The sequence below is a fragment of the Aquarana catesbeiana genome, linkage group LG03 (genome assembly GCF_042186555.1).
Source record: "Aquarana catesbeiana isolate 2022-GZ linkage group LG03, ASM4218655v1, whole genome shotgun sequence".
Lineage (NCBI taxonomy): Eukaryota > Metazoa > Chordata > Amphibia > Anura > Ranidae > Aquarana > Aquarana catesbeiana.
In genome coordinates, this window is record NC_133326.1 from 729,562,057 (window position 1) to 729,578,594 (window position 16,538).

The 16,538-nt window shown below is 44.9% G+C and overlaps 1 protein-coding gene across 1 annotated transcript in view; it reads left to right on the top strand.

Annotated features, from left to right (window-relative positions):
• Positions 1 to 16,538, top strand: part of LOC141133793 (uncharacterized) — a 115,507-nt gene that overhangs the window by 72,247 nt on the left and 26,722 nt on the right. The window contains exon 4 of the mRNA XM_073623349.1: positions 2,930 to 3,000. Within this exon, the coding sequence (XP_073479450.1) occupies positions 2,930 to 3,000 (71 nt within the window). The remainder of the gene's footprint in view (positions 1 to 2,929; positions 3,001 to 16,538) is intronic.

Consider the following 16,538-nt stretch of genomic DNA (forward strand, 5'->3'; position numbering starts at 1 on the left):
TTTGAAGAGGGATGATTTATTCCAGAAGTAGAGGAAGGTCTCAGAAGTGCTGCCTGTGAATCATCCAACCCTCCCTAAATCACTCACTCTGACAAAGAAAAAAAACACAGGATTAGCTGCCAGCCAAGTCTACTCTAACAAAAACCTAACAATTGCTATTGTAGAACACTAGAGGGAGCTACAGGGGTGGTACTGGGAGGTGGGTAGAGAGTGGAGCAAAGGAACGGTGCTCACAGGATGGTATGGGGCGGAGAAAAGGGGTAACTCAGAAATGGGGTATTCCTGCAGCTATTCTCTGAGAAAAAGAGCCCTGACTATATACATATACATCTTGAAGATTTTATATATTGACAACAGTGTTCAATAATAAGATTAGGAAGCCGTTTAGTGTTTTTTCTTTGACTCTATACAAGGTTCCATCAAATAGCTTTTTTAACCCTTTAAAGATAAAGGGAAAACAAATCCTAATAACTATAAAACAATTGCCTTATCCTGTGACTTGTTACCCCATGTCTGCTCCTATTGTTCCCTCCCAGTCCCAGTCTTGCTCATGCCCTGTTTAGTTCAGCTTCCATCGATTTGTATATAGTGTGTTCTAGTTAGATTGCTGGTTTGGTTTTGCATCACTTTCACACTACTATCAGGACCTGGATGACCTGCTGGTGGCACTGTGATTCCCAAAGCTGAAGGGTGCAGTACTGGTGGCCACCAGCAGGTGTCTTCCAGCAACCAGCAGGTCCTAATAATTGGACTCCACCTGATGCTTGGCTGCTGGGAAGGTATATAATCCCTCCCTTGACTTTTCTTCTATGTGTCAGTGTTTTGCCTGTTAGCCATATATCTGTGTTCGGATTATCTTGATCCTGATCGCTGCTTTATGATGTATTTTGTTACCCAATCTCTGCTTCCCTTATTCTCAATATTAGTCCTGCTCATGTCCTGTTTGTGTTAGCTTCCCTCTATTTCTATATGGTGTATTATAGTTAGGCTGTTGGTTTGGTTTTGCTCCACTGCCACGCTACTGTCAGTAACTGGACGACCTGCTGGTGGCACTGTGGTTCCCAGAGCTGAAGGGTGCAGTTCCAGTGGCCACCAGCAGATGTCTCCCAGCAGCTAGCAGGTCCCAGTAATTAGACTCCACCTGATGCTTGGCTGCTGGGAAGGTATAAAATTTCTCACTTGACTTTTATTCAATGCTCCTGTGTTTTGCCTGTGGATTCACGTCACTGAGGTGTGGTGGACAGTTCGGCACAGCATTGTGAATTAGAGACACTCACTTTCTGGAAACGTCTTCTCCTTTTGGCACAATTGCACAATATATGTGGACTATTCACTATTATCTGGCCTCATCTGGCTTTTCACTTTAAGAACTGCTTTACATTATTATTATATCTTGCAGCCTAGTTATTAAGGCAGTTTAATTTTGATCACAATGTAATTCAATTGAATTATCACGAAGTGTATTATTTAATATTGTCACTTTATATATTAACATTTTGAGTTTAAGTTCACCCAGTTACCTTGGTGCGGTGTCATATTGCACCAGGGGATTGATTTCACATTTATTTTTGCAGGAATGGTTGAATGCACCATTTATATATATATTGTTCACTTGTACATTTTCATGTGTGTTTAGGATTTTCTAGGGTCAGTTTGAGCACATGCAACTCACTCATCAAGATTAGAGTGTATGTATTGATTATTTCACTCTCACTACCAGGGGAGTAGCGCCACTATTCATCTACTGGGTGTTTTCAGATTTCTATATTTCCTTTTTGTAAGTGGCAGCTCACAGCAGGTTTAATATTCAGGGCGCAGTGGTGGAAGGACAGGTGTGGGCGGTGTTATTTTATCCTGTTCATCCACAGTTTTTAAAGTTGATGGACTGGCCAAGCATGTCTAAAGACCTAAACCCTTTTGAGCATCTGTGGGGCATCCTCAAATAGAAAAAGGGAGTAGCGAATGGTTTCTAAAATCCACCAGCTCTGTGATGTCGTCATGGAGGAGGGGAAGAGGACTCCAATGGCAACCTGTGAAGCTCTGGTGACCTCCATGCCCAAGAGGGTTAAGGCAGTGCTGGAAAATAATGGTGGCCACACAAAATATTGACACTTTGGGCCCAATTTGGACATTTTCACTTAGGGGTGTACTCACTTTTGTTGCCAGCGGTTTAGACATTAATGGCTGTGTGTTGAGTTATTTTGAGGGGACAGCAAATTTACACTATTATACAAGCTGTACACTCACTACTTTACATTGTAGCAAAGTGTCATTTCTTCGGTGTTGTCACATGAAAAGATAGAAGAAAAGATTTACAAAAATGTGAGAGGTGTACTGACTTTTGTGAGATACTGTGCATAAATACATAGTACTCCTACTCATTCACAAAAAATGTAAAATGTAAATAAAAAACAGACATTGCTTTAGACATGTAATTTAATTATAAGACAGATCCACATCAATCATGATGCCTGATTCCCATTTCCCACTGACCTCCCGAAAGAAAAAAAAATGGTGCCCACACATATCTTGTTCATCACTTCCATTGTGCTGAATGACAGGTCCAGGGGTTGACAGACTGAGTCTCCCCAGGAACATCATTGACCATATTTGGAGAGGGCCATACATGGTCAATGATGTTACTTGTACCCAGTGATGTCATTAACCAACTATGGTCATGTCCATATATGGTCACTGACATCACCTGGGAGGACTCACCCCTTTGTAGATATCAACTGTCATCAGCCAGACTTGTCATTCGGCATGAGGGCTGAGGGCATGTTTGGACTGAACATTTAGCTCATACCTAGTGGTGACTTCTTTGGCCGCTAATTGAAGCCTAGATACCTTTGGCCATAAAGTTTTTGTCTGTTTCTACTAACACATGCTGACTATTGCTTAGCAGAGAGTGATTTTTTTTTTTTTTTAGGCCATTCAGAGAGATGGAGCTGAGTGTGGTGGCGTTGTTGGTGGTGGTCTCTATGTCTCTTGCACAGGAAGGTAAGTGATAGAGCCTGCGTACACTTAGTGCTAGAGGAAATAAGGGATGTGTTAAATTTCCTGGCCGGTGCTCAATATTTTTTTTTTTTTGGGGGGGGCGGCACACAAATGTCACACAACTGGTTGGGCTTAGGGCGCAGTGCTCTGCGCCCTAAGCACACCCTTTTTTTAAGCCAATTAGAGCTTCCGGCTCTAATCATGTGCTTCATAAAATAAAAAAACATTGGAATCCTTGCATCTGGCACCCTGCATGTATATTAGGGGCCTTGCGCATGGATTACGGGGGCCGCCACTGGGATAGCCAGGGGCTATGTGAGGTCTGAGCCATGATCTGAGTTCATCCACATGAAGACAGACAACTTTTCTAAGAATTGATCTGTCATAGACGCCTATTTGTGGCATGTAGTCTGAGTGGAGTATTGGCCTGCTATTGGACAAGTGATGGGGTCATGAGAATTTAAATTGAAGCACCACACCACTGTTAAGAGGACCAGATACAACTTTATTCCATTAAAAGTCAGGGATATAATCCGAAAAATATACAACACATTTTGAGGGGGTCCAAGTGCCCCCCCCCCCTTCATCAGGGCTTGACTGGCAATAATGTGAACAAACCAAAAGTGAACTGGACCTACAATTGTATTTTTTCCCAGTGTGAATTCAGCAGCTTGTCAGTTGGCAGACTTGGGTCGGTCATCCAGTGCAGCAGTTCTCTGCATGGACCTTTTGGAACTAGAAACAACGGAAAGTCATAAAGTTAACCAACATTAACTACTTGCCACTCACCAACAACACATTTACTGTTGGCAGGCAGCATCCCCATGTACCGCGACGTACCCGTACATTGCAGTGAACTTTCTGGTTTTCAGGTGCTCGCCCCTTGCTGATCTGTGCTGTGATTGGTCACAGCACAAGTTTGTCACGAGGTTTCAGCCAATGATTTTGGCTGAATCCGTGCTGATCGGCGTGGCCAATCACAGCACAGGGCTCTGTGTTTACAACTCTGTGTACATAGAACAGCGATCTGGCTCCTTCTTCTCCCTGAATTCATCTCTGAGTTCAGCGAGAAAAAGAGGCCAGATCTGTAAGTAAAAACATTACTCACATTACACTTGTTGGGCACACAATTAACCCCTTGATTGCCTTCCTGATCATCCCTGTCACCAGTGGCAGCTGATGCTCCATTTTGGGGTGGGCAAACAAATAACTTGCCACCGCCTCCCTCCGGTTGGTCAGTCCTCCCCCCAACCCCCTCCTGTCGTTCGCTCATCCATCTGCCAACCAGCCCCGCACTTACCCCTGTGTCCAATCACAGCTGACCACATGTAAACACGGAAATGCCATTTATCGGCTCTCTTCACCTCACACTGACAGAGTGTAAGGAGAGGGGAGCTGATCAGCGATATCCCCTCACAGGGGAGACCTGTACAGGTTATTAGGGCACTGATCATCAGTGTAGCCCCAACAGTGCCCAGCAGTGATGCCAGTCTGTGCCCACCTGTGACATCAATCTGTGCCCATCAGTGATGCCAATCAGTGCCCATCAGAAATGTAAGTCAGTGCTACCTTTCAGTGCCCATCAGTGCCACCCATCAGTGCCATCCATCTGTGCTGTCCATCAGTGCCCATCAGTGCCACCTATTAGTGCTCATCAGTGCTGCCTATTACTGCCTCCTCATCTGTGTCACCTCATCAGTGCTCTTCAGTGCCATCTCATCAGTGCTGCCCATCAGTGCCCCTTGGTGCCATCCATTTGTGCTGTCCATCAATGCCACCCATCAGTGCCGCCTATCATTACCAATAAGTGCTGCCTATCAGTGCCACCTGTCAGTGCAACCTATCAGTGCTCATCAGTGCTGCATATTACTGCCACCCCATCAGTGCCCTTCAGTCCTTTCAATCTGTGTTGTCCATCAGTGCCCCTTAGTGCTGTCCATCTGTGCTGTCCATCAGTTCCACCCATCAGTGTTGCCTATCCATGCCGCCTATCATTGCCCATAAGTGCCGCCTATCAGTGCTCATCAGTGCCACCTATCAGTGCCCATCAGTGCTGCATATTACTGCTTCCTCATCAATGCCGCCTCATCTGCGCACATCAGTGAAGGAGAAAAATTACTTATTAACAAAATTTTATGACAGAAACTGAGAAAAATGTTTTCATTTTTTTTTTTTTTGCAAAAAAATAAAAACCCAGTGGTGATTAAATACCACCAAAAGAAAACTCTATCTGTGTGAAGAAAAGGATAAAAATGTCATATGGGTACAGTGTAGCATGACCGTGCAATTGTCATTCAAAGTGTGACAGCGCTGAAAGCTGAAAAATGGCCTGGGCAGGAAAGGGTTCAGAGTGCCTGGTATTGAAGCGGTTAAAGCCCAACCCTCTAAAGCCCTCATCCCATATTAAACAATAAATAAATAAAAGTATACATTACATAAAAATTATAAAATTCTTATTTTAAATATTCTGGCTGATCTGGGGAGGTCCTTACTCCTGGAAAGCTTGACGCTCGACTAGCATAGTGATTGGCACGGGATCAGGTAACGATGAGTCTGCAGGGGGCAGCACTGAGAGGAGGTCAGTATTGCATACAAAGCTTTTTTGAATATAACTAATATTATATGAATGAATGCAACTAATTATTGTTTTATTTTGCCAAAAGCGAAGTTGGGCTTTAGGATGATCACATTCTATGCTATCTGCAATGTGCTTTATCTGGTAATGGTTTTACAATATTTGATCAAGAGACTGATTGAGAGTTGCTGATTGTTGTACTATTCTAGGACTATTGTGCAAAGGAAGAGAAAGGTTGTGAAGTCTATGGGGGGGGTGAATAGTGATACTAAATTCTGTGTCTATTTTCGTGGCTAATGGGAAAACTTGTGTTAAAAAAAAATGACATGGAGAGCTGGGCATCTAACAAAGCAAAACAATTATATAGTGTACAATGGAAAAAGAGTTGTTTTAATGTAGCTTAAAAAAAAAAAAACAAGCCTTTAAGCACTGCAGATCCAGAAGGTTTTCCCCCCTTCCTGACCAAGCTGGCAGCTCCCGGTTTACAGACTTGGCGCCAGTCTCCCCTGTCTCCGCACCCTTCAAGCTTCCACGCATTTGTATTCAGAAGTTCACCCCGAACATTGCAGAGATAATCACCGGCTCTTTCGAGCCTTACTGTACATGGTAAAAAGCAAATGAACGTCGCCCACGGGACTTTAAATGAGGTGTAAATGGTGATCAAAGGGTAAGCAAGTATAAAAGTGCAAATATTTATTGAAAACAACAGCATAATCCATAATAGGACATGAGCATGGGTGAATAGGTTCATAAAACAGCAACATTGCAATGTAGTCCTAAAACATAGCCATCATATAATAGTAATACATATAATACAGGTATGCATAGTACATCTCTAATCCGACGCGTTTCGCGAGCTTTCCTCGCTTCATCAGGGGCTGATGTGCATAACTGCTGTCTGTAAATACAGATTAAAGTAATTAGAGTACCGGTTATGATAGGGTAAAAGCAAGAAGCCAGACCTGGTCATCCCATACTTACTTGTAGGACCAAAGCTACAGACACATAGCCCAGGCACGGGTCGGTGGAGGGCATCTCCCCCGGGAGCTGAAGGGGCCGAGGACCCAACCAGAGGACCGAGGCCAGGCGTGGGGGGCAGCATGGCAGAATGAGAGAGAGAAAGGAGAGCGTGAACCCAAATTGATCCCAAATGCAATGCAGGGCGACTCACTGTATGGGGATATAAATATAGGATTAAAGAGTTTGGAAATATGAGATGTATGTAGTGGCATAAATGCAAGGTATGTTGGTAAGCAAGGTCTAAAGTAATGTCATTGGTATTGTCATAGAAATACAAAATATGTGCTACTTGCATGGTATGCACAAAGTGTCCCACAGACACTTTGGAAATATGAGATTGGAAATATGAGATGTATGTAGTGGCATACATGCAAGGTATGTTGGTAAGCAAGGTCTAAAGTAATGTCATTGGTATTGTCATAGAAATACAAAATATGTGCTACTTGCATGATATGCACAAAGTGTCCCACAGAGCAGAGAGAAAAAAGAGGGTACAGGGTGAGAGAGTGAATGAGAAAGGAAAGGGAAGGGAAGGAGAGGAAAACAGGGGGAAGTGAAGTGAATAGTAACAGAAAAAGGACAAAGAAAGAGAAAAGAAATGAAAAGAGGGGGGACGGGACCAGGGGGAAGGAAAGAAAGAGTGAGTGAAATGAAGGGAGGAGAGGCACGGTGAAATAAGGGGCAAAATGATTATTGGTGTGATGAACTGGAAAAGTACTTATGTGTGAAGAAGCAGAATGTGATTGGAGGAGTCAGTCAGAAACAGCAAGTGAGGATAGGTGCGCTGTGAGGTGCAGGTATTCATATTAGAGTAAATAGATAAGGTGCCTACCAGTATAGTGCAGCGTCCCGACTGAGTGTTGGAGAGGTAGTGAAGGAAAGGTTGCCATACTGTCACCCCCCACCTTATACCCGGACATCCGCCGAGTTCTCCGCCCCTAACGTCATGCGTCAGGCGGAGCAAGGGAGATCGCAACGCACCCGCCGCATAGGGCAGGCACTCGCGATCCACAGCCGCCGCCTGGATGACACATCCCGCCCATCGGGGAGGGGGATACCGCTGGATTGCAAGCATCCCCAGGTGGGCGTGGAAAAGCATGACGCCGATGCCCTGGTGGCCCCGTACCTCCGGAGAAGCCAGAGAAGCGGGGACAGCTGGGGAAATGAATCCCCATTTGTGCATCGCAGCTCCCAGAGGGTAAACAGACCGCTCAGCCCAAACATGGGTGCAGTGAAAGAGCTGGGTCTGCAAGTAGATAGAAAATTCAAACATGATCATATTAGAAGGTATGTTAATAAAGTCATTAAGGTTCAGTAATAGCCGAACCAATGTAGCCCCTAAGATCTAGGGTCAGCATCAGACGAGGGCATTATGGTGTTTTCCACCTGGGTACAAATTATAAAGAATGTCTGAGAACTGACCCCTAACATAAAACACCTCCATCCCTAATATCAGAGAAAAAGCAAATGAACGTCGCCCACGGGACTATTCACTTCACTTCCCCCTGTTTTCCTCTCCTTCCCTTCCCTTTTCTTTCTCATTCACTCTCTCACCCTGTACCCTCTTTTTTCTCTCTGCTCTGCGGGACACTTTGTGCATATCATGCAAGTAGCACATATTTTGTATTTCTATGACAATACCAATGACATTACTTTAGACCTTGCTTACCAACATACCTTGCATGTATGCCACTAGATACATCTCATATTTCCAATCTCATATTTCCAAAGTGTCTGCGGGACACTTTGTGCATACCATGCAAGTAGCACATATTTTGTATTTCTATGACAATACCAATGACATTACTTTAGACCTTGCTTACCAACATACCTTGCATTTATGCCACTACATACATCTCATATTTCCAAACTCTTTAATCTTATATTTATATCCCCATACAGTGAGTCGCCCTGCATTGCATTTGGGATCAATTTGGGTTCACGCTCTCCTTTCTCTCTCTCATTCTGCCATGCTGCCCCCCACGCCTGGCCTCGGTCCTCTGGTTGGGTCCTCGGCCCCTTCAGCTCCCGGGGGAGATGCCCTCCGCCGACCCGTGCCTGGGCTATGTGTCTGTAGCTTTGGTCCTACAAGTAAGTATGGGATGACCAGGTCTGGCTTCTTGCTTTTACCCTATCATAACCGGTACTCTAATTACTTTAATCTGTATTTACAGACAGCAGTTATGCACATCAGCCCCTGATGAAGCGAGGAAAGCTCGCGAAACGCGCCGGGTTAGAGATGTACTATGCATACCTGTATTATATGTATTACTATTATATGATGGCTATGTTTTAGGACTACATTGCAATGTTGCTGTTTTATGAACCTATTCACCCATGCTCATGTCCTATTATGGATTATGCTGTTGTTTTCAATAAATATTTGCACTTTTATACTTGCTTACCCTTTGATCACCATTTACACCTCATTTAAAGTCCCGTGGGCGACGTTCATTTGCTTTTTCTCTGATATTAGGGATGGAGGTGTTTTATGTTAGGGGTCAGTTCTCAGACATTCTTTATAACTTACTGTACATGGTGGGAGACTGTGTGGTTTGTCCCATGGTTGACATGTTTCACCCATTGTCAATCTTAGTGGGCTTCTTCAGAACCTCAAGGGGATACAGCAATACAGTATATGTTGCAATCCTAATATCTTACCACTTCACCTCCAAAAGGTTTACCCCCACTTAATGGCCAGGCCATTTATTTGCAATACTGTGTTACTTTAATTGACAATTGGTCCTGCAACACTGTACCCAAAATTATGTCCTTTTTCCTACAAATAGAGCTTTCTTTCGGTGGTATTTGATCACCTCTGAGGTTTTTATTTTCTGCGCTATAAACAAAAAAGGCCACTTCTGCTGTAAAACATCCAATAAAAAGACCCTCATAGATAGCACATTGGCTGTAAGGACATCCAGAAGCTCCAGCTCATGTAATGCAAGCTCTGACCAAAGGTCCAGCCTGGACACCCAAAAATCCATGGGGTCCTCAAGTTCTGACAGTGTCCACATGGGACCAATGCAGACAACAAACATATGGTACAGACGTCACCTATGATTGCTGCCTGAAGCTGGGCTTGGTGGTTTAAAAAGAAGATCTGAAAATCTGGCACTAATGCAACCACTGCCACCACTGTTCTTCCTTTGAAGGCATATTGGTCATCAGAGGGGATCCCACCGCCATCAAGAAATGAGGCAAAGAGGTTCTTTTGCAGCAACTCCTCAAAATGCAGCATTTTGGGCTCTTTCTGCAATGACATTCCTTGCAAGCGTTAACATACTAAAGAAATGTACTGATGTAGCACCCTGATGTTTAGGCAGGGCTGCTATTAAATTTAATTGCCAGGCAATAGTTGCCTTGGCCAATTGTTAGGAGACCAATTGATTTCCCCCCTAATCCTGACTTGCTGCACTTTTCTCTTCTGTCACTAGGTGGCACTGTAGCTGGTGACATTGGATAAGACAAGGGCATAGCAAGGACAGATTAGGAATGAATGGGGTGTCTCAGCCAATGGGCAGAAATTTTCTAGATCCCTTGGCCTGCTGGGAGAGCTTATTTAGTTGGGTGGAGTTGGGTAATCGGGGTTCTGTGCCACCTGGATGGCTGTCTGGGTGGATGTGTGTCATGCTGCCCGGGCTGCTGGGCTGTAAGCCTGAGGCCTCTCCTGGGAACATCTGGCTGCTAGGCTGTCTGAGGGCCTATCCAGAAGCAGGAGCGTAGTATAGGGTTGGGACTGTGGGCTTGTAGTCCAACCAGAAGTAACGGTTCTGCAGGCCAGGGAGCCAGTTGTGGTCAGAGGTAGAGGGGAAGCTGTCGCCACTAAGAGACCATCCACCTTGTTACCGGAGATCATTGTGAGTAAGCTGAGGCCAGTACCAGAGCAGACTTCTTACCTGCCAGGGACGTGAAGAAGTGGGAAAACTTCAACAAGTGCCTAGTCAGGGACCCAGCGGGACAGCAGAGGTGAAGCTTGAAGAGTATCTGTGAGTGCCAACCCAGGGACCCAGAAGGGAAGCGGGGGTGATGCTTGAGGAAGATACTGAGTGCTAAAAGTGGAAGAGCTCAGAGGATCCAGTGGCTATTGGATCTGAAGTCTAGTGAGAGAGACTGGGAGATCATTGAGTGAAGACACACAGTGAGTGATTGTGGGGTAAGCTGAGAACTGTTTCTTGCTGCAAATAGTTGGATACAATTAGTAACTTCTACAACATTGTTGCCATAGGAGACAGCGTCCTACCTATACAGAAGTGGTGTCCAGCTGGAGGCCTTCACCTGTATGGCTGTCTCCCTATAGAAGTCTCGGAGTCTGCCAATTAACATTGCATCTACCTAAGGGTGTTCTGGCACTAACCCTCTCTCCCAAAGTTCTGTTTATGAGACAATAAATCTATTTGCATTCAAAAAGTGTCTGGCGCCCACCATTTCATCTTGCATTACACTCACCATGCCTTGTAACCTACTCTACACAGAAGGATGTCAGCTCTCCCTGACGCTGGAGGTCACCATTAGGTCTAAAGGGGCCTGGGACTTTGCTACACGTATATCATTATTACCAATGTTAATAAGCCCAACCCACAGGCACAGTGTTTTTTTTTTTTCTGATTTGTAAAACATGTTTTATATTTACTATGATATGTTGATGTTTTTTGGGAGCAGTGATTTTAATAATTCTTAAAGTGAAACAATAAAAATGAAATATTCCTTTAAATATTTTACCTGGGGGTGTCTATAGTATGCCTGTAAAGTGGCACATTTTTCTCGTGTTTAGAACAGTCCCTGCACAAAATGACATTTCTAAAGGAAAAATTGTCATTTAAAATGGATTGCAGCTGTAATGAATTGTCGGGTTTCGGCAATATAGATAAAACTCATTGAAAAAAAGGGCATGGGTTCCTCCCCAGTCCATTACCAGGCTTTGAGTCTGGTATGAATATTAAGGGGAACCCTGAACCAAAATAAATACAAGGCCCTTCAGGTCTGAAATGGATTTTAAGGGGAACCCTGCTCCAAAATTTAAAAAAAATGGCATAGGGGCCCCCCAAAATTCATACCAGACCCTTATCCTAGTACGTAACCTGGCAGGCCGCAGGAAAAGAGGAGGGACGAGAGAGCGCCCCCCCTCCTGAACCGTACCAGGCCACATGCCCTCAACATGGGGAGGGTGCTTTGGGGTCTGACCCCAAACCACCTTGTCCCCATGTTGATGGGGAAAAGAGCCTCAACCCCACAACCCTTTCCCAGTGGTTGTGGGGGTCTGCGGGCGGGGGGCTTATCAGAAACTAGAAGCCCCCTTTAACAAGGGTACCCCCAGATCCCGACCCCCCCTATGTGAATTGATAACAGGGTACATTGAACCCCTTCCATTTTACAAAAAAAGTGTCAAAGATGGTAAAAAAGGACAAGAGACACCTTGGGACAAGTCTTTTATTAAAAGATAAAAAAAAATGTTCCGCGATGTAAATCCACGCCACCCGACGGACCGAAAAAAACCCAAAGAAGCCTCAACAGTTCCGCCACCATGGGAGGCTCCCGTCAAGTGATGCTTCTTCTGGGTGACAGCTGTTATATAGCTGAGGGCGGGGCCACCCGTGACATAAACGGGTGACCACACCCCCGTCTGACACCACGGGAAGCATTAAAAAAATCACTGCTCCTGGAAAAACGGTTGTTTAAAAAAAAAGAAATTGCATTGATACATGTCCCCTGGGGCAGGACCCGGGTCCCCAAACACTTTTTATGACAATAACTTGCATATAAGCTTTTAAAATGAACACTTTTGATTTTTCGTGTTCGTGTCCCATAGACTTTAATGGTGTTCGTGTGTTCTTCCGAATTTTTTGCCTGTTCGGATGTTCTGATGCGAACCGAACCGAGGGGTGTTCGGCTCATCCTTAAAAATGAAATATTCCTTTAAACACCATGCCTGGGTGGTGTCTATAGTATGCCTGTAAAGTGGCACAGTTTTCCCGTGTTTTAAAACTGATCTCAGCTATAATGAATTTTTGGGTCCCAGCAATATAGATAAAATTTATTGGTGTAGGGGTCCTCCCAAAATCCATACCAGACCCTTACCCGGCCCCCCCCCCTCCTGAACCGTACCAGGCCACATGCCCTCAACAGGAGGAGGATGTTTTGGGGTCCCCCCCAAAACATCTTGTCCCCATGTTGATGCCACGTGATGTCAGAGGCGGGGTCACCTGTTTACGTCACCGGTAACAGCTGTCACCGAGAAGAAGCGTCACTCGGCGGGGGCCTCCCATGGAGGCGGAGCTGTTTTTCTTTTTTCGGCTCGTCGGGCAGCGTGAGATGGATCTATATCGTGGGACATTTTAATTTTTTTATGTTTTAATAAAGGACTTGTCCCAAAGTGTCTCCTGTCTTTTTTACTAATTTTGACACTTTTTTTGTGAAATGGTAGGGGTACAATGTACCCGTTACCAATTCACATAGGGGGGAAGGCCGGGATCTGGGGGTCCCCTTGTTAAAGGGGGCTTCCAGATTCCGATAAGCCCCCCCGCTAGGAATGAGCCGGACACCCCCCCGGTTTGGTTTGCATCCAGAATATGCGAACAGACCGGAAGTTTGCACGAACATTCAAACACCGTTAAAGTCTATGGGACTCGAATGTGAGAAATCAAAAGTGCAAATTTTAAAGGATAATATGCAAGTTATTGTCCTAAAAAGGGTTTGGGGACATGGGTCCTGCCCCAGGGGACATGTATCAATGCAAAAGAAAGTTTCTTTCTCGTACATCACGGGACACAGAGCCTCAGTAATTACTGATGGGTTATAGGGTATCATTAGGTTATTGGACACTGGTCACACCCTAGACAGGAAGTTCAACCCCCTATATAACCCCTCCCCTTCCTGGGGATACCTCAGTTTTTTTGCCAGTGTCCTAGGTGTTGGTCATGAATAAGATGTGCTGTGCTGAGCTCCAAAGGAATATCCTATTCTGGGGCAAGCCATGCAGCCAGATCCATTCAAAGTGTCTTTTCCAGGCCGAATTGGATGGTACCCGGGCCTCGTGTCTGAAGAAACGAGGTTTTACTTGTAGCCCTGCTCTGAAGAAACCAGCGTCTATTGGCTGGCGAAACGCGTCACCAGCGTGACGTCAGCACGTCATTGGGAACCATGCGCTATTTGATCTGGCTTGTTTATACACAGAACCAACAGCATCTTCCTACTGCTGTTTATATGGACTTAGATCCCGCTGCTCCTGCATGCTATATTCAAATCATCCTATGCTGTTACTTTGAAGCGTCTTGCTATGCAGTTTAATTTATACGCTGATTTCATCTATTTATGCTTATGGTTCTGTACCTTTACGTGTATGATTCAACTGTATTGACCAACATTATTACAGACTTTACGGCCAGATCGTCCACCCACATAATCAGCACTCATATTATTGGTATATGACTGTCCTCACCATATTGGAATTTCTATACAGGACTACTATTTATTTACAATTGATCATTCAAGCTTGAATTTACCAACATTAGTATATCCTAATTGTATGGATGATGAGTGTTTGATGTGAATGAATGAATGAATGAATGAAGGATTTGTAGAGCGCTGCAAATGCGAACTAAATCGCCTCAAGGCGCTAGAATGCGTTCTCTGTTGCCAGCTTTTTAGAAAAGGAAGGTCTTTAGTTTTTTCCTGAAGGCCTGATGGTTTTCTTCCATGCGGATGTGGGTCGGAAGAGCGTTCCATAGTCGAGGTCCTTGGACTGCAAATCTTCGTTCTCCCTTTGCTTTGTAGCGATATTTTGGAATGATGAGGAGGTTTTGGTTAGCTGATCGAAGGCTGCGATTGGGTGTGTAGTGTTTTATTTTCTCCTGCAGATATAGCGGAGCATTTCCTTGTATGCATTTGTGGGTGAGGCAGAGGGTCTTGAATTTGATCCAATTCTTTACAGTTAGCCAGTGTAGGCACTTTAGGGATGGTGAAATGGATTCCCAGGGTTTTTTTCCTGTTAACAGTCTTGCCGCCGTGTTTTGAATGAGCTGTAAGCGCGCAAGCTGATATTGGGGTAGTCCTATGTAGAGCGAATTTGCATAGTCGAGTCGGGAGTTGATGATTGTTCCCACAACTGCCGGTTTGTCTTCTTCTGGGATGAAGGGGATGAGTCTGCGTAGGAGGCGGAGGAGATGGTGGGATCCGCTCACCACTGATCCTATTTGAGCATCCATTGTCATTCCTGAGTCAAAGATGACTCCGAGACTCTTGGCTTTGAGGCTTGGAGTGATGGTCTGTCCGAGGATGGTGGGGGGTGTCCACGGGGTCTTCATTTTGGAATTTTTGTTGGCATGTAGGAGAAGAAGTTCTGTTTTCGAACCGTTAAGTTTGAGGGAGCTGATGGTCATCCAATCATCAATTGAACAGAGGCATTCTTCTAATTGTTGATGATGGTTTTTTTGACCGGTGATGCGAAAGTAGAGTTGGGTGTCATCGGCATATGAGTGGAAACAGAGGTCCGTTTTCCTGATGATATTGAGAAGTGGGCGGATGTAGATGTTGAATAGCACTGGTGACAGGGGTGAGCCCTGGGGAACTCCGCAGGAGACTGCCCGGGTCTCTGAGGTGAATGTTCCTAGTTTCACTGTCTGAGAGTGATTCTCTAGGAAGGATGCAAGCCATTTTAGCGCCAGACCTGTGGCTCCTGCCACTTCTGAGAGGCGGACAAGTAAAGTATTGTGGTTCACTGTATCAAATGCTGCGCTGAGGTCCAACAGTACCAGGAGACTAGATTCTCCGTTATCTGCTGCTTCAAGGGCGTCGTCCCATATTTTGAGGAGTGCTGTTTCTGTGCCATGGCCTGGGCGGAAGCCTGATTGCAGTGGGTCCAGGAGTTGATGTGTGTCCAGGTGGTGTTGAAGCTGATGTACTACTGCTTTCTCCATAATCTTGGAGATGGTGTTGAGGCTTGTTATCGGTCTCCGGCAGTTGGGGTCCTTAGGGTCAAGATTGGGTTTCTTCAGCAGAGGTTTGACGATGCCTTGCTTGAGGGAGGTTGGTACAGTCCCTTCTTTGAATGATTGATTTATGAGGTGTGTCAGAGTAGGGGCCAGGATGTCGGAACATTCTTTAAGGAGTTTTGTGGGAATGATGTCGTTTGGGGATGTGCTGTCTCGAAGGCTTCTGATGATGTTTATAGTCGTGTCAACGGTGATAGGGGACAAAGAAAATTTCGGTGGTTGCGTGATGTTTGTGTTAATATCTTCTTTTTGCTTTGGTTGAATGAGGTTGGTTGTTCTTTTCTGATGAATCGATTTCCGAATGTTGTCGATTTTGTCGATGAAGTAATCCGATAATTCATTGCAGAATTCTTGAGTATTGTTTTCGGGTGGCTCTAAGCAAGTCGGGTTCATTGACTGGGTGACTAGTTTGAAAAGTTCTCGCGGACGATTTAGGGCAGTTGAGATGGTGTCCGAGAAATGTTCTTTTTTGGCTTTGAAGATTGCCTTGTGGTATTTCACAGTAAGTTCTTTGTAGTTGGTACGGTTTTCCTTAGTGGGATTTCTTCTCCATGCTCTTTCAGCTCTTCTACGTTCTTGCTTGAGTAGGGTGAGCGTGGCATTAAACCATCTTGAGTTTTTATTGCGGATAGGTGTTCTGCGTTTTGGCGCCACTGAGTCTGCTGTTTGTAGTAATACCTTGTTTAGGGAGTTGAGTGTTTGTTCCGTTGATAGGTTTGAGTTTAGCAGAAGTATTTTTTTTGATAATGTGGTTTTGAAGAGTTCGGAGTGTAGTTTCTTCTGGGATCTATTCCATTTTGTTGTTGTTGTCCATTTCTGTTTTTGGGAGGTGGTGTTGATGGTGATTTTGAATTTGATAGCGTGGTGGTCCGTCCATGGTAGTGGAGTGTTGTCCAGTATGTTGATGTCCATATTCTGTTTGAAGATGAGGTCTAGAGTGTGTCCTGAACCGTGTG